The sequence below is a fragment of the Nannobrachium achirus genome (assembly GCF_963921795.1).
Source record: "Nannobrachium achirus genome assembly, chromosome: 22".
In the NCBI taxonomy this organism is placed as follows: Eukaryota; Metazoa; Chordata; class Actinopteri; order Myctophiformes; family Myctophidae; genus Nannobrachium; species Nannobrachium achirus.
This window is the reverse complement of record NC_137829.1, coordinates 28,892,386-28,911,729: the sequence shown is the minus strand read 5'-3', so window position 1 is coordinate 28,911,729 and position 19,344 is coordinate 28,892,386. Positions and strand designations below refer to the sequence as shown.

Sequence of the window (19,344 nt, the reverse complement as noted above, 5' to 3'; positions counted from 1 at the left end):
TATATATATATATTTTTTATTTTTTTTTTTTTTTATTTTTTTTGCAGTTTGTGTATAATAGGCATTTCAAATGCTGTGTCCTTGAGATTCCACACTAAAATGACAATTCCTGTTCTATTATTAGGACAGATAAGCCAGCAAAAAGCAATCGGTGTGGAGGAGATTTACTCTTATTACATACATTTGTAACTGAACACAATAAGCTTAGGAGACCTTCCTGCTTTTTCTGCAGGCTGGGTGCCTTTGTTCAAAGGTTTGCAGTGGTGTGTCTAACCACCATAGCCCTAATACATAGGTTATTTTAATTAGGATATTAAATATTAAATTGGTCAATGAATGCTATGCTCTTATGGGTAGATTATCCACGATTAATGAGCTTAAATACAAGAAGGTTTCGCTGGAACCATTTCTGTATGTATCCTGTTTGAACAAGATCCCCTCAGCATATCAGCTGCTATTGTCATTATTTTGTTATGCCCCTGGGTAGCATTTGGATGGGTTGCTTATTGTTGCAAGGGAGTAATTTTGGTTCATCTTTTATTATGTTTTTTTTCACATCAAAGTTCCTGTGCTGACTGTGACAAGCGAAACAAACTAAAAAATACAGATCATGTAAGCACATATTTGAGTGGTGCCAGTCGCTCCAACAAGTGACTGAATGTGTGTGTATGTCTGTATGTATGTCGGTATGTCAATATGAGCACAGCCTCAACAGCTGCAATACCGCTGGGTGACCTGCCTTCAAGTGGCGCGGTTGAGCAGCCTTGAAGTGTATGGACAGGGACAGGGTTTTGTTGCATTGCTCTCTCGTTGCATATGTGAACGACTCGTTCGCTATTTACAAAACCGGGGTAATGTTCGTAACTTATAGATTTAACATTGTTCCTCTAGTCTAGTTCATATAGCTTAATGAAATTGACTCATCAAAGGCATCGCTCACTTCACACTGGGTGTGATTATTGCGACCGCCAGTTACTATGAAAACCTACACCGGCTGTCTGTCTGTCTGTCCCTCCGTCTGTCCGTCACGTCACGTCACGTCACGTCACGTCACACTTTTGGCCCTACTTTTATCTCCGGAACCGTTGCCCCTATCGATGCCAAACATTGCACACACACTCCTTGGATGGCAACTCACAACCTCCAGCCCTGATTTCTGACATGGCCCTCTTCTAGCGCCACCATGAGGCAGATATTTGCAAAAGACATTTTTGGACACTGCTCCTAAGATTTTGGCCTAAAATCATGCAAAGCGGTACCCAGTATATCTAAAGTCATGTCATCAATGGATCTGTCCTGTCTGATCCCATTTCCCATAGCCCCTCCTGATTGCCTTCTAAAGTTTCTGTATGCGACCTGGTGGTCGCTTATCTCCCGATATAGGGAGTCTTACTGGTTATTATTTTTGTCTTACCATAGTCGATGTCTTGGCATACTTGTGATTAGACATGCAGTGATTAGCACTGCATGTCTTGTGGTGTCCTCCTGTGAATTACATTGGGTTGATATCAGTTTTTGCACCAACATGGGATACAAAATGATGGGTAGGCCTGGTGCCATGCCAAGTTTAATGTCAGAAGACCTTGATAGAATTTCTATCTAGTGTGAGCGAATAAGTTCAGATAGTACTCTCAGCTCCACAAGGTCCCTGTACAATACAAGGCCAGCGTGAACTAGGGATGGGACGATATGAAAATGTCATATCGCGATTATTGTGACAAAAGAAATCACGATTTGCGATATTATCGCGATAATCAAAATCCATTATCCTGGGACGGAATATATTTCCCAAAAAATAGCCGATCTACAAGCTTACAATGCGTTGCGACGCGTTGTGAGCTTGTAGATCGGCTATTTTTTGGCTAAGACACCCATTTGTTAGAGTGAAAAAAAGACTATCGAGTACGTATAGTAAGTACCTTTTATCAATTATAGAGCGTTTAAGTGGTACCGGATTTGCAGCTCGGCAAATTCGGCGAATTGATCCCAGCGCATGACGGAGGACGATATCACGATAAATAAAATCTCCACGATACGATTATTGTGAGTGTTTTTTTATCGCGATAAACGATGATATCGCATATCGTCCCATCCCTAGTGTGAACAGGCAATGTTGCACTCAGGTGCAATGCCTGGTGAAGGGCCGTGAAGCTAGTGGTGTAGTTTACACTGTTAAGTAATTGCTGTTAGTACGTAGTAAACACGCTAAAGATGACCCTAATGAGCCTGTGCTCCACGGCAGGGAAGCCCATCATTGCACAGCAGGGTGTCCTGCATTGTTTCTACCACATACTAGGGATGAACTAAGGGATGAGACGATATGAAAATGTCATATCACGATTATTGTGACAAAAGAAATTGCGATTTACGATATATTATCGCGATAATCAAAATCCATTATCCTGGGGCGGAACATTTGCCAAAAAATAGCAGATCTACAAGCTCGTTGTGCGCTTGTAGATCGGCTATTTTTTGGCAAAGACATTTGATGAGTGAAAAAAAAAGACTGTATCAAGTATGTACATTATAGTCTAAGTACCTTTTACCAATTATGGAGGGTTTAAATGGTACCGGATATGCAGCTCAGCAAATAAAAGGTGATTGTTGATCCCAGTGCATGACGGAGGACGATATCACGATAAATTAAATATCCACGATACAATCATTGAGTGTTTTTTATCACGATAAACGATAATATTGCTTATCGTCCCATCCCTACGTTGAACCGCTTCACATACATTTGTGATGACGATTGGCTGTGAAGGGTAGGCTGATTCCTTATCTTTGTGTTGCCAGACGATCAGAGATCTCCACCTACCTACCAATGCGTCTGCTTTGGAAACTAATCCTGTCATTTCCCCAATATGGGCTGCCATAAAGACGTTAGATCAGTGTTTCTCGAATGGGGTTACGTTTACCCCTAGGGGTACGCAGAGGTACTAACAGGGGGTACTTGAGAGAAAAGGAAAAGGGGGTACTGAAGCTCCAAAAGTTTGAGAACGACGGCGTTAGACAACACTTTGATTTTCCACTCAGAGTTGGCAATGAAAGCTGCGAGATTACCATTAGTCTCTAGTCTAGTTGAGCACATCATGTTCAGTATAGACTGACTTGAGTCTGGCTAATTCAATGAATTAAACCAGTAAGACTCCCTAATCAGGAGATAAGCGACCATCAGGTCGCATAAACAAACTTTAGAAGGCAATCGTAGCCAATCAGGAGGGAATATGGGAAATGGGACAAATCCATGTTGATGACATGACTTTAGAGATAGTGTGTACCGCTTTGCGAGATTTAAGGCCAAAATCTGTAGGAGCAGTGTCCAAAAATGTGTTATGCAAAAATCGGCCTCATGGTGGCGCTAGAAGAGGGCCATGTGAGAAATCAGGCTGGAGGTTGTGAGTTGCCATCCAAGGAGTGTGTGCGCAAAGTTTGGCATCGATAGGGGCAACGGTTCCGGAGATACGAGTAGGGCCAAAAGTGTGACGTGGCGCGACGTGGCGGACAGACTGACGGACGGACGGACGGACAGAGGGACAGCCGGTGGAGCTTTTCATAGTAACTTACTGGCTGGAATATAGTGGTATTTGCAGTGTACCTTAATGCTCCATGGATGATGACATTTACTGAATTTGGTGACCAGTCCCCACCCTTGAGCCAGAATTTCTACTTCACGGCACGCACAATACCTCAAAAGTCTAATGGGCAGATTGCCATGGAAATTGCTTAGCACATTCACGCTCCCTGAAGGATGAAGCCTTTCCATTTGAATGACCTCATGACCTTAACCCTAGTACCATCTGCAGTGTAAAATGACAGTTTTACACACAAGATCATCAGATTATCCTGTTTCCCACATGGAATCCATTACACTGCTGGATAAAAAACCATCCAGCGAAGGCAGTGGATACTATAGTCACTCACATATTGACCATTTTTATGGAGAAGTTTCCTAATCCCTATGCTATGGTGTCTGCTCCCACATGAGATGACTGGCACAGATACCGCTATAGTACCTAATGCTCACACGAGAGGTGTCTACAGCGGTGGTGTAAAGCAGTGGTTCTCAACCTGTGGGTCGGGACCCCCAGGGGGGTGCCCAAATTATTTGGGGGGGTCCCCAGATGATTAACTTAATGTGCAACATTGTTTTCTCACTCAACAAGTTAATAAACCAACATAGAGTTTAAGTGTATGGGGTATATGCACATTTCTAAAGTGACAATTTAAGGACTTTTTAATACCTCTAAAATGAAAAATTAAACATTGGCCAAATTGTCAAATATTAGAGGCAGAAATTGTGAAAATAGCCGATCTACATGTTCACAACGCCTCGCAAAATAGAACCAACCGTATTATTGCTCGTCAGGGTGGGGGGTCCCCAGTTAAAATATGATTATTTTGGGGGTCGCGGCCTGAAACGGTTGAGAACCACTGGTGTAAAGTAACTTAAGTACTTTTACTTAAGTACTGTATTTAAGTACAATGTTTAAGCATTTGTACTTTATTTGAGTATTTCCAATTTCCTATACTTCTACTCCACTACATCTGGGATCCATGTTGTACTTTTACTCCACTACAATTATTTGAAAACTTTAGTTACTAGTTACTTTGCAGATATAAATGATTATATTATAAAAGATACATTAATCCACTTTAGCCCTATTTTATACCTAGGCTATTTGAAAATAGCCGATCTACAAGCTCAGCTTTCAAACAGTTTGTACTTTTACTTTTGGTACTTTAAGTATATTTTGATGCCAAAACTTTTGTACTTTTACTCGAGTACATTTTGAATTCCAGACTTTTACTTGTAAGGGTGCCCTCACACCAAAATACCTAGAGTGGAATCCGCCAATGCATTTCAATAAGGATGGAGCGTTTTTTTGCCAGTAGAGGATTTCTGCAAAAAAAAACAAAAAAAAAACGCTCCATTCTCATTGAAATGCATTGGCGGATTCCACTCTAGGTATTTTGGTGTGTGGGCACCCTAACAGAGTATTTCTATATTGCAGTATTGATACTTTGACTTTAAGTAAAACATGTGAGTAGTAGTACTTTTTCCACCACGGGTCTACAGCATGCAAGACCAGGCAAAAAGGCTTGAGGCAAACAGAAATCCTCCCCGGGACGCAGGTCGGACAATTTTGGAGGATTTAATGTTTTATTTTTTCCCACTTGGAATTGGTAAATGTCAACTGTCAGTGTGCATAATATCACTGTCACCGGCAAATTGTGCATTTTCGGAGTTCTTTGCTCGCTGCACTGGCATCTTGTCTGTTTAAAAACCCATGAAATGCGATGTCCTGTTTGCTCCAGATCATACTTAGTTTTAATACCAGCCAGCTAAATAGGCGCACGATTTGGCGATTAGGCAACTGGATGTAAGAATAACAACTGCGTTGGATAAAATTCATTATTGCAATGACATTGCGCCAGACAGAAGTCTAGTCTCGTTGTTATAAATCATGTCTACATTCATAATGTGTAGACTATAGTTTTAGACTATAGTTTTAGACGCAAAGAAAGTTTGCCTCTTCAAATATAGATACAAATCTAATCATGAATGGATATCACCATTTTAACACATTTTATGTTTTACAGGTGATTTTCTCTCATTCTTGTGATATTCTCTTATTTTGATAGTGGCCTAGTGGATTGTCTGTTGTTGAAGGAGTGCTGCAGCACTTGCTAGTATACCTTGTTTTCTGTTTTGCCCGTGTGGAGTCATTCATTCTCATTTGAAATGGATCGTGTCTTCAAACTCTGCTACCTCCACTTATCACCTCACGGTGGATAAGCCTCAACAGCCAGTGCCAATGTAAAGCGTTTCTGTCTGATCCCCCCCCCGAAGAGTCGTTAGTTTTGTCACGGGAAGCCCTGGGTGCCCAGGGAGCGGTGTAAATGGATGGTGGCACCGCGGAGCCCATCTGATACATGGATTAGTGCATGCTGCCTTTTTCTCCGCCGAGCCTCAAAGCCCTCCAGGCCTGCCCTGTTAATTATGTTTCCAGTTGTTTTGGTCTGTGTAGCGGCGGCCGTTGGAGCAGCGGCTACTGGCTTTGATGCAGATAGCCCTTCCAGGCCCCCTCCATGTTATCTAATTAGCCGAAGAGGAGCAGGGTAGCAACCGGCTCCGGAGGGAAACACTCTCAACTAGCCATGGCTGGGCCGAGAGTGGCTTCTGGGAATAAATAGCCCTTTGGTTTATAGTGTGTGGTGTTGTTTATTTTATTTGTTTTTTTTAGTGCATGCTTTCTGATATGTGCTGCTATAGTGTCCAGTGATCTTTTGATTGAAAGAAACTCTAAAAAACACGTATTTATTTATTTTTATTTCGTTTTTATGGTATTTCTTGGGAGATTGAATCAATCATAGGCATTTTTTAGTTTGTGATATCTACCCTACCACCTACCTTGATTTAAAGTCTATTTCTGTTGGAAAACGTAGACTATACCAGGGGTCTTCTACAGGGGGTCCGGGACCCCTAGGGGGTCCTCAGAGTTATTTCAGGGGGGCCGCCAAATCTTTGTGTGATAGGATCATTCTTTTAAATGAACAACTTGGACCCTCACATCCCTATTCTGAGGAGAACTTTAGCCAAAAATAGCCGATCTACAAGCTCTGCGAGGCGTTGAGAGCTTGTAGATTGACTATTTTTGGCAAATTGGTTTGGTGTAGAGGTGAAAAAAAATAAGTGGTTAAATGTCTGAAAAAACAAACAAACACATCAACATGAATCCAACATACTGATGACAGCGCTGTCAAACTAAGTCACTGAAAATCTGCAACACAAATAATGTTATACAATATGTAATGGGGGTCCCTGCGTTATCTCCCTCTCAGCTAAGGGGTCCTTGGCCTGAAAATGTTGAAGACCCCTGGCCTATACGATGACGTTTCACACGCCACACTCGGCATTTCAAGCCCATAGCATGTCTGGCGTACAGTAAGGCTAGAGTCCATCTGAAAGAATATCCCAAGGTGAAGAAGTGAATAATTCATGTTGAGTAACATGTTCAACCCCTCTGGCAGTGTGCCAACTGGTAATTGGGACAACACTGTTCTCTGTCTATTTTGCACTGGATCCTGCTTGTTGCTATGCTACCAAAGGGGAACTTGAGTGGGCCCGGAAAGTGTTTGGAATGGAGGTTAGACAAGCATGCATTCTTCATTTCTACCCCCCCTTCTCCTTTCTCTGTCTAGTCTGGACAAAATGTCCATCCATTAATATCCATAGGTATGGCAGGCAGTGGTTGAGGTACAGTATGTGCCCATTTATTTGGGTCGAGTAAGTCTAGCTTTTAATTGACATTGTGATTGAAAAATGATCTCTCTTCTTTCTCTCTCTCATATAGATATATCAGGCAGTATGCTCATAAGCAATGCAAAAATCATGCCAATTTACAATTATAATGATAACAGAATCCATTGAAAAATCAATCAATTATTTGGGCTTTCAACCTTATACTGACCTCTCTAATATTGGATTCATTGCAACAGACAACTTGAGGGCGAGCCCAACTTGTTTGCGATGGTTTTTGAAAACCTTTAAAACCTGCCAGATTTTACACTTGGTTGTATGCTGAAGATTACCCATCTACAAGCTCACAATGTCACAGTGAAACGCTTAGTAGAGGCATGTTTTCACTACAGTTCCGGAATTTTTCCTGCAAAATAATTAGCATAATAATTTTCAACCTGCCGGGAGTTTTGTTTTTTGGGTGTTTCCACATGAGCAAAAATGCAGGCATTGCCATAAAATACATCGTTTTCACTAAAACCATTGTCACGGTATAAGTCCGTGTTGCCAGACTTTGCGAGAGAAATAAGCAACCAGGTGTACGAAAATAAGCCCAAAAAGTGATATTATCTAGGCCACAAGAGCACTTTAAAACTAAACGCATCGCCGCATCAGCTACTTGAAAAGTGATCTAGAAGCTTACAACAAATAAAACGCAACCAGAAACTATCAAATTATATATAAGCAACTTTACGGAAATCAAGCCCATAGTCGCTTATAAGTAGCAGGCATGGCAACACGCCATACAGTCTCACTGCTTGTTGAGCAGCCGTAACGGGTGCTTCGAGTCTTTGCTTCTGTCTTTCTTTTTCTCTCTCACCCGGCCTGAACGGTTCCTGAACCCTTCAAATGGATTTAACAAGTTACAAGACATATTCTTTTTTTTTTGTTATCAATTATTTTTATTTTCCATAACATGAAATTAGAGACATACATATGAATAGAACAAGAAAAAGTAAAACATTAATCAAAAGAAAAATGCAATTAACAGACAAACACAAACAATAGCAAAACAAGAAAAGGAAAAGAAAACCCACCCACCCCTTTTCCCCGGACCAACACGGAATGTACAATAGTGCATGCCTGTGCTAGGCTGTTACCACTATATAGTGATTTCTTGAATCATAGCCTTAAGCTTATCTGCAATGTCCGACCACATATTAATGTTTTCTTCTTTTGCTCCGTGTAACCTTGCTATCGACTGCTCTAAATATACTATATCTAGAAAGGTTAAGGCCCACTGGCGAAACGTTAACGTATGAGGAGGTTTCCACCGCGTAGCTACCATCTTCTTCGCCGCCGTTAATCCAGCAAAGAAGATGCGCTTGCGTATATTGTTTAGTTGCAACTGTGAGACGTCATTTAATAAAAATAAAGAAGGAGAAGATATGATATTAATACTAAAAATAGTTGAAAGTTTTGAGGCAACCATATTCCAGAATGACGACACATTTGGGCATTCCCAAACCATGTGAAGGAAGGTACCAATACTATTTGAGGCGCAGAGAGTGCAGTTGGGATTATTCAAAATCCTCATAGCACATAGTCTGCGGGGAGTTAAATAAGTCCGATGAACAAAATTTAAATGAATTTGTTGATGGTCTGGATTTCTAGAAGATAGCCTAATGTTAGACCACACTGTGTCCCAACAAAAGTCAGGGTCCAAATTTGGTACATCATTCCTCCAAACAGTATCAACAGATAGGGGCCCATAACTACAGTCTAATAAAAAACCATAGAGGGTGGAAACCAAACCTCTTGTTCTGTTACCATCACAGATAAACTCATGGAAGGGGTGCAATCTAAGGGGAGCTTGCTACAAGACATATTCTTCATGCAAAAACACATAAGGTTCAGAAAGGATCGCTGCATGATGCAACGTGTTGCACTTGTGGGCTTGTAGATTATTAGCTGTGTTTTTTTTTTCTTCACGCGTCACCATAAACGATGGATGACCAGAGAAAGAAAGAGACTTCTGCTGTGTTTGTCAATGCGATTCTAGCCTAAATAATTAATCCCCTATACAAGGTGAAGCTGTAGACCTACTTTATTTCTATATATTCCTTTACATTCAGGTCGTTTTCAATCCCAGATACAATGTTTTAAACTGTTAACTGGCTCCTTTCATGCACCTGGTTGTAAAAAAAACGGCAAATTCGCAGCATGCGTTTTCACTGGAGGGAAATGTGTATTGTCACGGTACTTTCAGCGAAAATTACTAGGTATTTTCACGTCACGTTTGGGGCACCAAAACTTCCGGCACACAAAATAGGTGGCCGTTTTCACATGGCGTGAATTTCAAAATTGCCGTAATTTTGGAAAAAACTTCCAGAAGTTTTGCTCTATGAAAACGGGGCTTTTGATAGTAGATCCCAACACCCGAGCGCATAACTAACATAAATGCACTGGTCTTAGTTCTACTGGATTTCATCTTCACTTGTCCCCCCCTTTGTTGACGAAATTGTCAATATATTTAGTCTTAGTTTTAGTCATCAAAGCTTTGTTTTTATTTCGTTTTCGTCAGGGAAAATAGGTGGTCGACGAACATTTTTTGTCATAGTTTTAGTCTACGAAATTAACACTGGAGATTAGAAATAGCGTACGTGGCTGCAGCACAACAGATGGATTCTCTGGTTACACGTAGTGACCACGTCATTGACCTCGTCAGAGGAAGGAATCATGCAACGATGGGCAGGACAAGAGTGAGCAATTTAAACTCTTAAAAAAAGGAGAAGAAAAAAAACTATTGCATTTCATATCGTTGGACTTGGAATGCCTGATTAGTCACCTTCAGTGGTGGAAAAATACTCCCATTTTTTACTTAACCCATTTAGAATAGGTACACATTATTGTGTATCATGATTTTATGCCTTAACGATTGAAAAATAGCAGATCTACAAGCTCACAGCGCGGCACCGAGTGCCGCGCTGTGAGCTTGTAGATCTGCTATTTTTTTTAAATCATGAAAATTCGAATTTTGACCCGATTCTATAAGTGTCTTTTGAATCCTTCTAAGGTTTTTTGAAAAACCCTATGTTTCTATGTCAGCAATCTAGCTAGCCATAGTCAAAGAAAAGGTCCTTTTCACTTAACTGGAGCTCAGTTAGTCTGTTCTTGAGAGACTACTATGTCAGTGGTTCTCAAACTTTTTCATGTGAAGGACCCCCAAAATGATATGTATTTGGCCACGGACCCCCATCTCAATATATTTAGTTCCAGGGACCACCCAGAAGCAATATTTGAGTTACAAACGTTTGCTTTGAAAATACATATATTCAAAGATTTGCACACATTTTCACAACTTTTTCAAAAATAGCAGATCTACAAGCTCGCAGCGCGGCACTCGGTGCTGCACTGTGAGCTTGTATATCTGCTATTTTTCACTGGTTAAAGTATTCAATAATTCTAGGCCTTTAAAGTCCCTATGACACGGCCCGAAATCAAATGATCTCTTGCATGATAAGTCACATGGTCTCTCTGAAAACAGTTTGAAACGTCACACCACGTTACGTGCTGTATGTAGCTTAGCCCAGTGGTTCTCAACCTGTGGGTCGGGACCCCAAATTATTTTGGGGGGTCCCCAGATAATTACCTTAATGTGCAACATTGTTTTCTCACTCATCAGTAAACAAACCAACATAAAGTTTAAGTGTGTGGAGCTCACAACGCGAGACGTTGTGAGCATGTAGATCTGCTATCCCCCCAGAGAGCACTAATTTGAGTGTTTTCACCATTTCAATAAATAAGCATTAAAAAAACATATTAGATCCATACGCGGCCACAACATCTTGGCAGTGGCACCACCTCCTCATGCTGGTCACCAACCTAGCAGCCACACTTTGCGGTGGGATGGCATCCCCTTTCCCAACCTGGATTGGTGGCAGATCAGCCAACGTGGTTCTGTTGGTCAGGGGTCTTCAACAGGGGGTCCGGGACCCCGAGGGGGTCCCCAGAGTTACCATAGGGGGTCGTGCAAATCTTTGTGTGATAGAAACCCTTTTCTCCTTTTTTATATCAACCACGTACGTGAACCCTAGTGTCCTTATTCTGAGAACTTTAGTCAAAAATAGCAGATCTACAAGCTCACAACACCTCGCGCTGCATGGCGTTGTAAGCTTGTAGATCGGCTGTTTTGGCAAAGAGGTTTGGTGTAGATGGGAGGGATAAAAGAGCAGACTAAGTACATAGTGAAAGGTCAGCTTTTTTAAGTATTGACAGTTCGAGTGGTTAAATATCTGAAAACACAAATTGACATGAATCCAAAATACACTGACGATTGTGCTGCCAAACAATGAAACTATATGGAATCTATGAAAAGGTTGTGGGGGTCCCTGCTTTATCTCTCTCTCTCAACTAAGGGGTCCTTGGCCGGAAAACGCTGAAGACCCCTGCTCTAGTACGTACGGCACAGGCGCGCCAAAGCTGATCCCACAAGTGTTCAATTGATTGGATTGAGTTCTGGCCATTCCATCCTCTCCACTCCCAAATTCTGGAGGTACTCTGTGATGATCCTATCACTGTGGGGGTGAGCGTTGTCATCCAAGTTGCTCAGGTGCTAGTCACCTCCCTTTTATACCCATATATGGAGATATCTGCATCTGTCAGTCCTTTGTGGAGATTCCTGATGTAATCAGTATACTATATGCCCATACACCTTTTGTGCCCCTATATGGAGCTGACTCGTGGTTTGTTTATGTCCTAGTGATGTGGCTGTGGTTTGTTTATGTTGGTGGCTGTGGTTTGTCTATGGCTGAGTCAGAATTAAGTCCTACCTTTAGCTGCCAATTTTAACATAGGACTAGAGCGGTGCCCATTGGGCACTGGCCTACTTGGGAATGAAGTGGGAAATGAATGCCCCACCCAGTTATGCAATACCCGTTGTAACCGTCTGTCTGTGTCCCTTTCTGTGTCAGGGATGCCCAAATATGGAGTCAAGGCAGTCTATATCATCTGGGGATTTAATAGTTAGTTAGATATACTAATGGAGACAGCACGATCCTGTGTGTCAAGTGAATGGTGACCATGAATCAACGCATACTGTAGAAGAAGCTACTGTATAGTGGTATTGCCTAATTCGTCAGTAAAACAAGTGGTTAAGTATTATTGTTTAATTGGAGTAGGCTTATAGCATGTCATTATTTCAACTGTGTGTGTGTGTGTGTGTGTGTGTGTGTGTGTGTGTGTGTGTGTGTGTGTGTGTGTGTGTGTGTGTGTGTGTGTGTGTGTGTGTGTGTGTGTGTGTGTGTGTGTGTGTGTGTGTGTGTGTGTGTGTGCGTGATGGAAAAGAATAAGGTGATTGCGACATCATCGTGTAGGGAATACTGATATTTAAAACTCCCTACTATGTTGTTGTTTTTTTCTGTCTTCTCCAGAGTGAGCCCAGCCTTCCTACAGACCACCTCCTCCTTTTAGGTGGGCTAAGATGAGTATAACCAGTGATGAAGTCAACTTTCTGGTGTACAGATATCTCCAAGAATCAGGTATGTGTTGCACTACCAAAGTGTTTTTAAAGCCTTAAATCACCCGGGAACAACCCACCCATTACAACCGGGAACGCGTCTGTGTCATTTTAGATTTTTTGCGTTATAGGGGCTGTTAAGTATGACATCATTTTGTAGGCAGAGGAGAATTTCTGCGCCCAGTTTCCGTGAATCTTTTTACTATTTTTACTATTTACACATTTTTCTTCTCTTTGTTGTTGAAAGGAAAGTGTTAGAATTATACTTTAGTCGTTATTTTTTAGTCGTTTTTTGAAATAGCGAGGGACAGAAAATGCTCTGGGGGCAGATTCTCCTCTGCCTACAAAATGATGTCACGGCTTAAAAGCCCGACACATTTAAAAAAAATCTTGACAGTGTTCTTGATACTGATTTTAGAAGGCATTTGTAGAAGCGACTTCAGGTCTTAATGCTTTTATCTGCATCTGTTTGCCACTTTTGGTTACACTCTGTAAGACACAGCAGTGTGTGTGCTTCCGAAACAGCAAGGCAAGCGTGCTCTTGCTTGGTGGGCTAGTGTTTACATTATGCTAATGTTAGTTAGCATAAGATTGAGTGATCTATATGAAATGCGTGAGTTTCTCTTGACGACAATGCAGGCGCCTTGTTGACTTGGAGCTCGATCGTGAGGCACACCGAAGCGAGCCGCTGGGAGTGTTGAGTGCCCACGCCGATGGTCTCATGTGCCATTCTGGTTGCAAAACAATAGGGTTGGAATTGGTATATTGAAATGGTTTCAAAACTCTGCCGAAGGTAGCTTAGTTTGGCTTGACGAGCTGACAAGAATGCGCATCAGGCACACAACATTGTGTGCGATGTAAGGGCCAGTTCCCAGCGGAACCCCTGTCCCGACCACATGGAATGTTAGGAAAGTGCCCCATCTTGTGACAAATCAGAGGTCCTACACAATTCCATTTTTCAATTCAAAGGGGCTTTATTGGCATGAGAAAACATACGGTTTACATTGCCAAAGCAAGTGTCAAAAATAAAATAAAACTGTTGAAAAGGGGGAACATGTATACAGTTGGAGGGGGTACAGCATTGTGTAAACAGAGCTATGTCGCATTGTCATTTTATAGATATAGCCCTACAGGGTATAAAGCTTTTGAAACAAATAGCAGCATTGTCTTTCCTCAATACAATTTAGATAGAATAACAAAAAAATAAAGACTCGGATGTAAAATGCATTTAGAAGTAGCAGCTCTGTTTCATACTGTATGTGCAGCAGGTATAGATGTCAATCCATGGTTTGTAGTCCTTAGGGTGGTTGTGTTCCATTCTCTAGCCTTCTTTTATCACAGTTCACACATCTTGCTGCTGTGTTCACACATTGTTGCATTTCTCCCAGTAAGTATGGGAAACCTACACATGCATGTTCCATTTGTGACTCATCAGCTTCCTGGTGGCATCAGTGAAAACATGTTTGGGTCTATTCAAATAATTAATAATAATTGGGAAGGGCATGGCAATAGTTCATTAGTCAAGACCTTGGTACACCCCTGCTCTGGTGATTTTTGCATCTCACTTTGAATATATTATCTATATCAGGGGTCTTAAACGTTTTCAGGCCGAGGACCCCTTAGTTGAGAGAGAGATGAAGCAGGGACCCCCACAACCTGTTCATAGATTCCATATAGTTTCATGGTTTGACAGTAACGATCATCAGTGTATTTTGGATTCATGTAATTTTATTCATGTAAACCACTTGAACCGTCAATATTTAATGAACTTTCACTCTGTACTTAGTCTGCTCTTTTTCCCCTCTACATCAAAGCTTTTCGCAGAAAATAGCCGATCTACAAGCTCAGCTTGTAGATCAGCTATTTTCGGCGAAAGTTCTCCGAATATGGACGCTAGGGTTCAAGTTGTTAATATAAAAAGGATTGGAAGATTTGGACCCCCCTGTTGAAGACCCCTGATCTATATATTATCTATATCGCTTCTATTCGTTTTAATGTATTTATTTCTAGTCGTCTCCAGCCACAGTGGGATTCAGATGTCCTTCCCATTATGCCACAGTTGCATTCATAGCATTGGATCCGGGGGTCATAGATGTCCATTCTGAGCCGTTTGCGATCCAGCCCCCACACTGGAATAAAGGGCCATAAAAACAAGGCAGCTCCACAAAAATGCTTTTGTCATTTTATTGTACACACAGTTGGCTTTTATGTACAGTAGGCATTATACTATGGCCATGTGGAAATGAACAGACCATTGTGGATCTCTAGTGGGCGCGCGGAATATTGCTTTCCTTCCGCGTATGTGACAGCGTGCCATTCACACTAACCCATTTGCCAGGGTGCAGATGAATTATTGAGACCGTAGCTGCTGTATTTCACTACTCTTTGTTGTGACTGCCTTTGAAACCAGCTGACAGAAAGCGAGCGAGCTCCGAGATGCCAACATCGGCATGTTTTATTGAAAGCTCAAACGTTCTCCTCCGTTCCCGTCTTTTGCTTGCAGTCAAACATGAACAATTCTGTGAATCAGAAGTCGACGAGGCTCCTGTTTGGAATGTTTTGTGTTTCGTGCTTTGTTTACACTCGGTTCAGGCCCAATCTCCAGGCTAATGAATGCAAATGGGATTTCCAGGTTTCTCTCACTCAGCATTCACCTTTGGCATCGAGAGCCACATCAGCCAGTCCAACATCAATGGAACACTAGTGCCCCCTGCTGCCCTCATCTCCATCCTGCAGAAAGGGCTTCAGTATGTGGAGGCAGAGATCAGCATCAACGAGGTGAGAGCAGAGCCTCTGGCCAGGGGTGTCGCACATTGAATTCTGGGCCCTGGGTACTTTAACAATAGCAGATATACAAGCTCACAGCACGCCACCGAGTGCCGCGCTGCGAGCTTGTAGATCTGCTATTATGCTTCTAAGGTTTCTATGTCAGTGGTGCTCAAACTGTTTAATATGAAGGACCCCCAAAATGATATGTATTTGGCCACAGACCCCCATCTCAAAATATTTAATTCCAGGGACCACCCAGAAGCAAAATGTTTGCTTAAAAAAATACATATATTCAAAGATTTGCACACATTTTCACGACGTTTCAAAAATAGCAGATCCACAAGCTCACAGCGCGGCACTCGGTGCCGCGCTGTGAGCTTGTATATCTGCTATTTGTCAATAGCTAAAGTATAAAATAATTAGGCCCCTCCACCATCCTTGGGCCCTAGTAACTCAGTCCCACTCCCCCCCCTTGTGACGCCCCTGGAGGTGAGAGCAGAGCCTCTGGCTACTAGAGTGTGCTTGATGCTGCCCCTGTGGTTGCCTGCAGCCTGCTGGGCGCACGAAGGCAACTGCTGTCAAAACACAGCACGGGCGCCCATCTCATCTCATCATGTACCACACGGGAATCGATAGTCTCATTTTAACAATAACCAATTCAGGCTAAAGAAAGAAAGGCTTATTGATTTCTCATTTCAAAACATCCTCCACGTTTAAAGAGGTTGGCTACAGTTCAAATGCACAAATATTGTCTTTGTTTCCAGGTTAGAGGATTTTGAGCTGACCCTTGAGACCCTCTTGGCTTTGCGCGCACACACACACACACACACACACACACACACACACACACACACACACACTCTCCTCACTCACACACTCTCTCTTGCCAATAAACAGTGCATTCACACCGATTGCAATCAATAGGCGTAAATGATTTGCAAATTGTTGAATATAATAATAATAATCACATGGGAGGCTTCGCTTGAATGGACTCCAGATCAATGGAGTTTGATTCCAGACGAGCAGCTGATTTAAAAGTCACATGCAGTGCAATGAAGAGAGTTCATGGTTCTTTATCGATTGCTCAACAGGACGGCACGGTGTTTGATGGCCGGCCGATCGAGTCGCTGTCCCTCATCGACGCGGTGATGCCAGACGTGGTGCAGACGCGGCAGCAGGCCTTCCGCGACAAGCTGGCACAGCAACAGGCTGCGTGTGCCATGGCATCGTCTGCCTCCGGCCTCCAGCCCAACACACCAAAGAATGGAGAAGCCACTGTCAACGGGGAGGAGAATGGCACTTATAACATGAGTAAGTTCAATAATACTTCTTAAACCATGGGAACTACAGGGGTCAATATTTGGTCTGCTCCATTTTCCCATCCACACCAAATCTCTTTTTGAAAAAATCGTCTGTGTAGCCTAGGGTTGACAATCTGATTGTAGATAAGATGTGTGTGTGTTTTCTTTTAAACAGCTTCGCTACTATCCACACAACTTTCCCACATCCCGTCGTGCATTGCGCAGAGGTTGTGCGGCAGTTTCCGGCGTCGCAGCCGAGAATGATCTACAAGCTCACAACGGTTGCATCTGCGACGCGACGTGAGCTTGTATGTCTGCTGTTCTCCGGAAGTGTCCCAAAGATAACGCTACAGTAAATTCTCGCGGAAACAGGTGGATAGATATTGATTAAAATAATCGTATCATTAAAAAAACATGGTATCTAAAAAGCATCACAGGCAATGCTTTTTGACAGCCCTAGTTGGGTGTTAGGTTGGTTGCGATACACCCTGGCGGTGTGGTTTTCACAGTACCGTATGCGAAGGCATTAGCAACGCTTAAGCTTCTTCTTCTTAAGTTCAATGGCTGAAACCGTAGAGGTGTGGATCAGGTGAACCCTTAGACGAGCAGGGGAAACCGAGCGGATGTCTGTGTCAGCAGATCACATGTCAGTTTGAAAGTGTCAGTGGCAACGGGATCCGCTCCGTACGAGTTCTGCTTCAGTGACCGAGCATGCATCCACTTCAAGGGCTGTCACGTTTATGACATTTCACATGACGATTAGTTGTCACTCAAATAATTGCGATTAATGATTTAATTGTGTTTTTGTCGTTGACACTTACATTTCTGTTTGGCTTGTAGGCTTTGAAGTTGCACATGGCAGATATGACACGTAACCTAAATATACAAAGAAATTACTGACATTTTTTACAACTTTATACTTAAAAAAGAACATTGATAGTGGAAATAGCCGATCTACAAGCTCACAACGCGTCGCGATGCAACACGTTGTGAGCTTGTAGATCTGCTATTTCCACTATGTTTGACTTTTTTTTTTATATATATATGAACATTTTTCAACATGGAAACGATTATGACGATTACAAAAAATAATCGCAATTATTTCAAATAATCGCAATTATTTCAAATAATCGCGATTAGACGATTATGTAATAATTGTGACAGCCCTATCCACCCACCCAGGATAGTTGGTTATTCTGCCCAGTCCCCACAGTGACTAGCCTTGTTCTACGCTGTGTTTGCCTTGGAGTACCTGAGTGGGTTGATATTCCAACTCGTCCCAAGCATTTATTCCTCTCATTCTGAATTCCCATAGACCTGTTTTTTTTTTCTTTTTTTTTACATTGCGTCAAATGAGAACTGTGTTCTAAAAAATAGTTATGAAGTGGATATGAAGAATCAACTGATGGTGAGAAAACGCTAATGTTACTGCCGAAACGGACTGTGTGAAATATGAGTGACTGACTATCATAAATGATACAGAGCCCACCTCCATGACAATATCGACAGTACTTCGGTACTCTTAAGTGAAAAAATGTGTCTGCGCTCATTCTCAGTGAAATGGATTATACACACTCACATTCATATAGGAGCAGATCTACAAGCTCACAAGCTGGTACAGTAGATCGGCTGTTTTCTTTGCATGACACCGCTGTACGTCAAACTATAAATCGGGAATTAACAATTGGCAATTAGCATTATTTGCCTTTCTCTGTCTGCTCTGACCTGTGTGTCTGTGTGTTTGGTTGTTTGTGCATCTCTCTCTCTCTCTCTCTCTCTCTCTCTCTCTCTCTTGCTATCGCTCTCTTGCGCATGTCTTTTCTCTGTGTGTGTGTGTGTGTGTGTGCCTGCCTTCTCATGTGTGGACACTGGCCAGATAACCACAGTGAGTCCATGGATGTGGACGTGGACGTGGAGATACCCGCCAGCAAGGCCACGGTGCTCCGAGGCCACGAGTCTGAGGTGTTCATCTGCGCCTGGAACCCTGTCAGCGACCTGCTAGCCTCAGGGTAGGTCTGTCAGCCAGGTTCCAGGAAGGCTCTCCTTTATTCAGAGAGACCTCCAAATGTAATGTATGAACTGTATGGGAGGTGAAATGTGTTTCCTTGAATCATGCAATATTCACTTGTTTAACCACACAAACCCTATAAGGCTGTCGTGATCATGACATTTTACTTGACGATTAAGTGCGATTAACAATTTAATTGTGTGGCTTTTAGGCCTTGCAAAAGAAAGTTGCACAGGCAGACATGACAAAAACTTAAATACACAAAGAAATCCCTGACAATGGGGCGCCCGCTGGGCTAGTGGTCAAGGCGCATACCACATATTAGGCTATGATGCCTGCTGGCGTCGCCGGTTCGATTCCCGATCCGGACGACCTTTGCCACATGTCATTCCCCATCTCTCCCCCCATTTCCTGTCAGTCTACTATCCTATCAAATAAAGGCATAAAAAGCCCAAAAACAAATCTTAAAAAAAAAAAAAAAAAAGAAATCCCTGACAATGGCCGA

At 42.3% G+C, this 19,344-nt stretch overlaps 1 protein-coding gene across 2 annotated transcripts in view; it reads left to right on the top strand.

Moving 5' to 3' along the window:
• Positions 1–19,344, top strand: part of tbl1x (transducin beta like 1 X-linked) — a 42,202-nt gene that overhangs the window by 10,479 nt on the left and 12,379 nt on the right. For both annotated transcript variants that reach the window (XM_080753014.1, XM_080753015.1), the window contains exons 2-5: positions 12,676–12,783; positions 15,394–15,539; positions 16,622–16,841; positions 18,708–18,840. In XM_080753014.1, coding sequence (XP_080609140.1) covers positions 12,726–12,783; positions 15,394–15,539; positions 16,622–16,841; positions 18,708–18,840 — 557 coding nt within the window. In that variant the 5' untranslated portion in view covers positions 12,676–12,725. The remainder of the gene's footprint in view (positions 1–12,675; positions 12,784–15,393; positions 15,540–16,621; positions 16,842–18,707; positions 18,841–19,344) is intronic.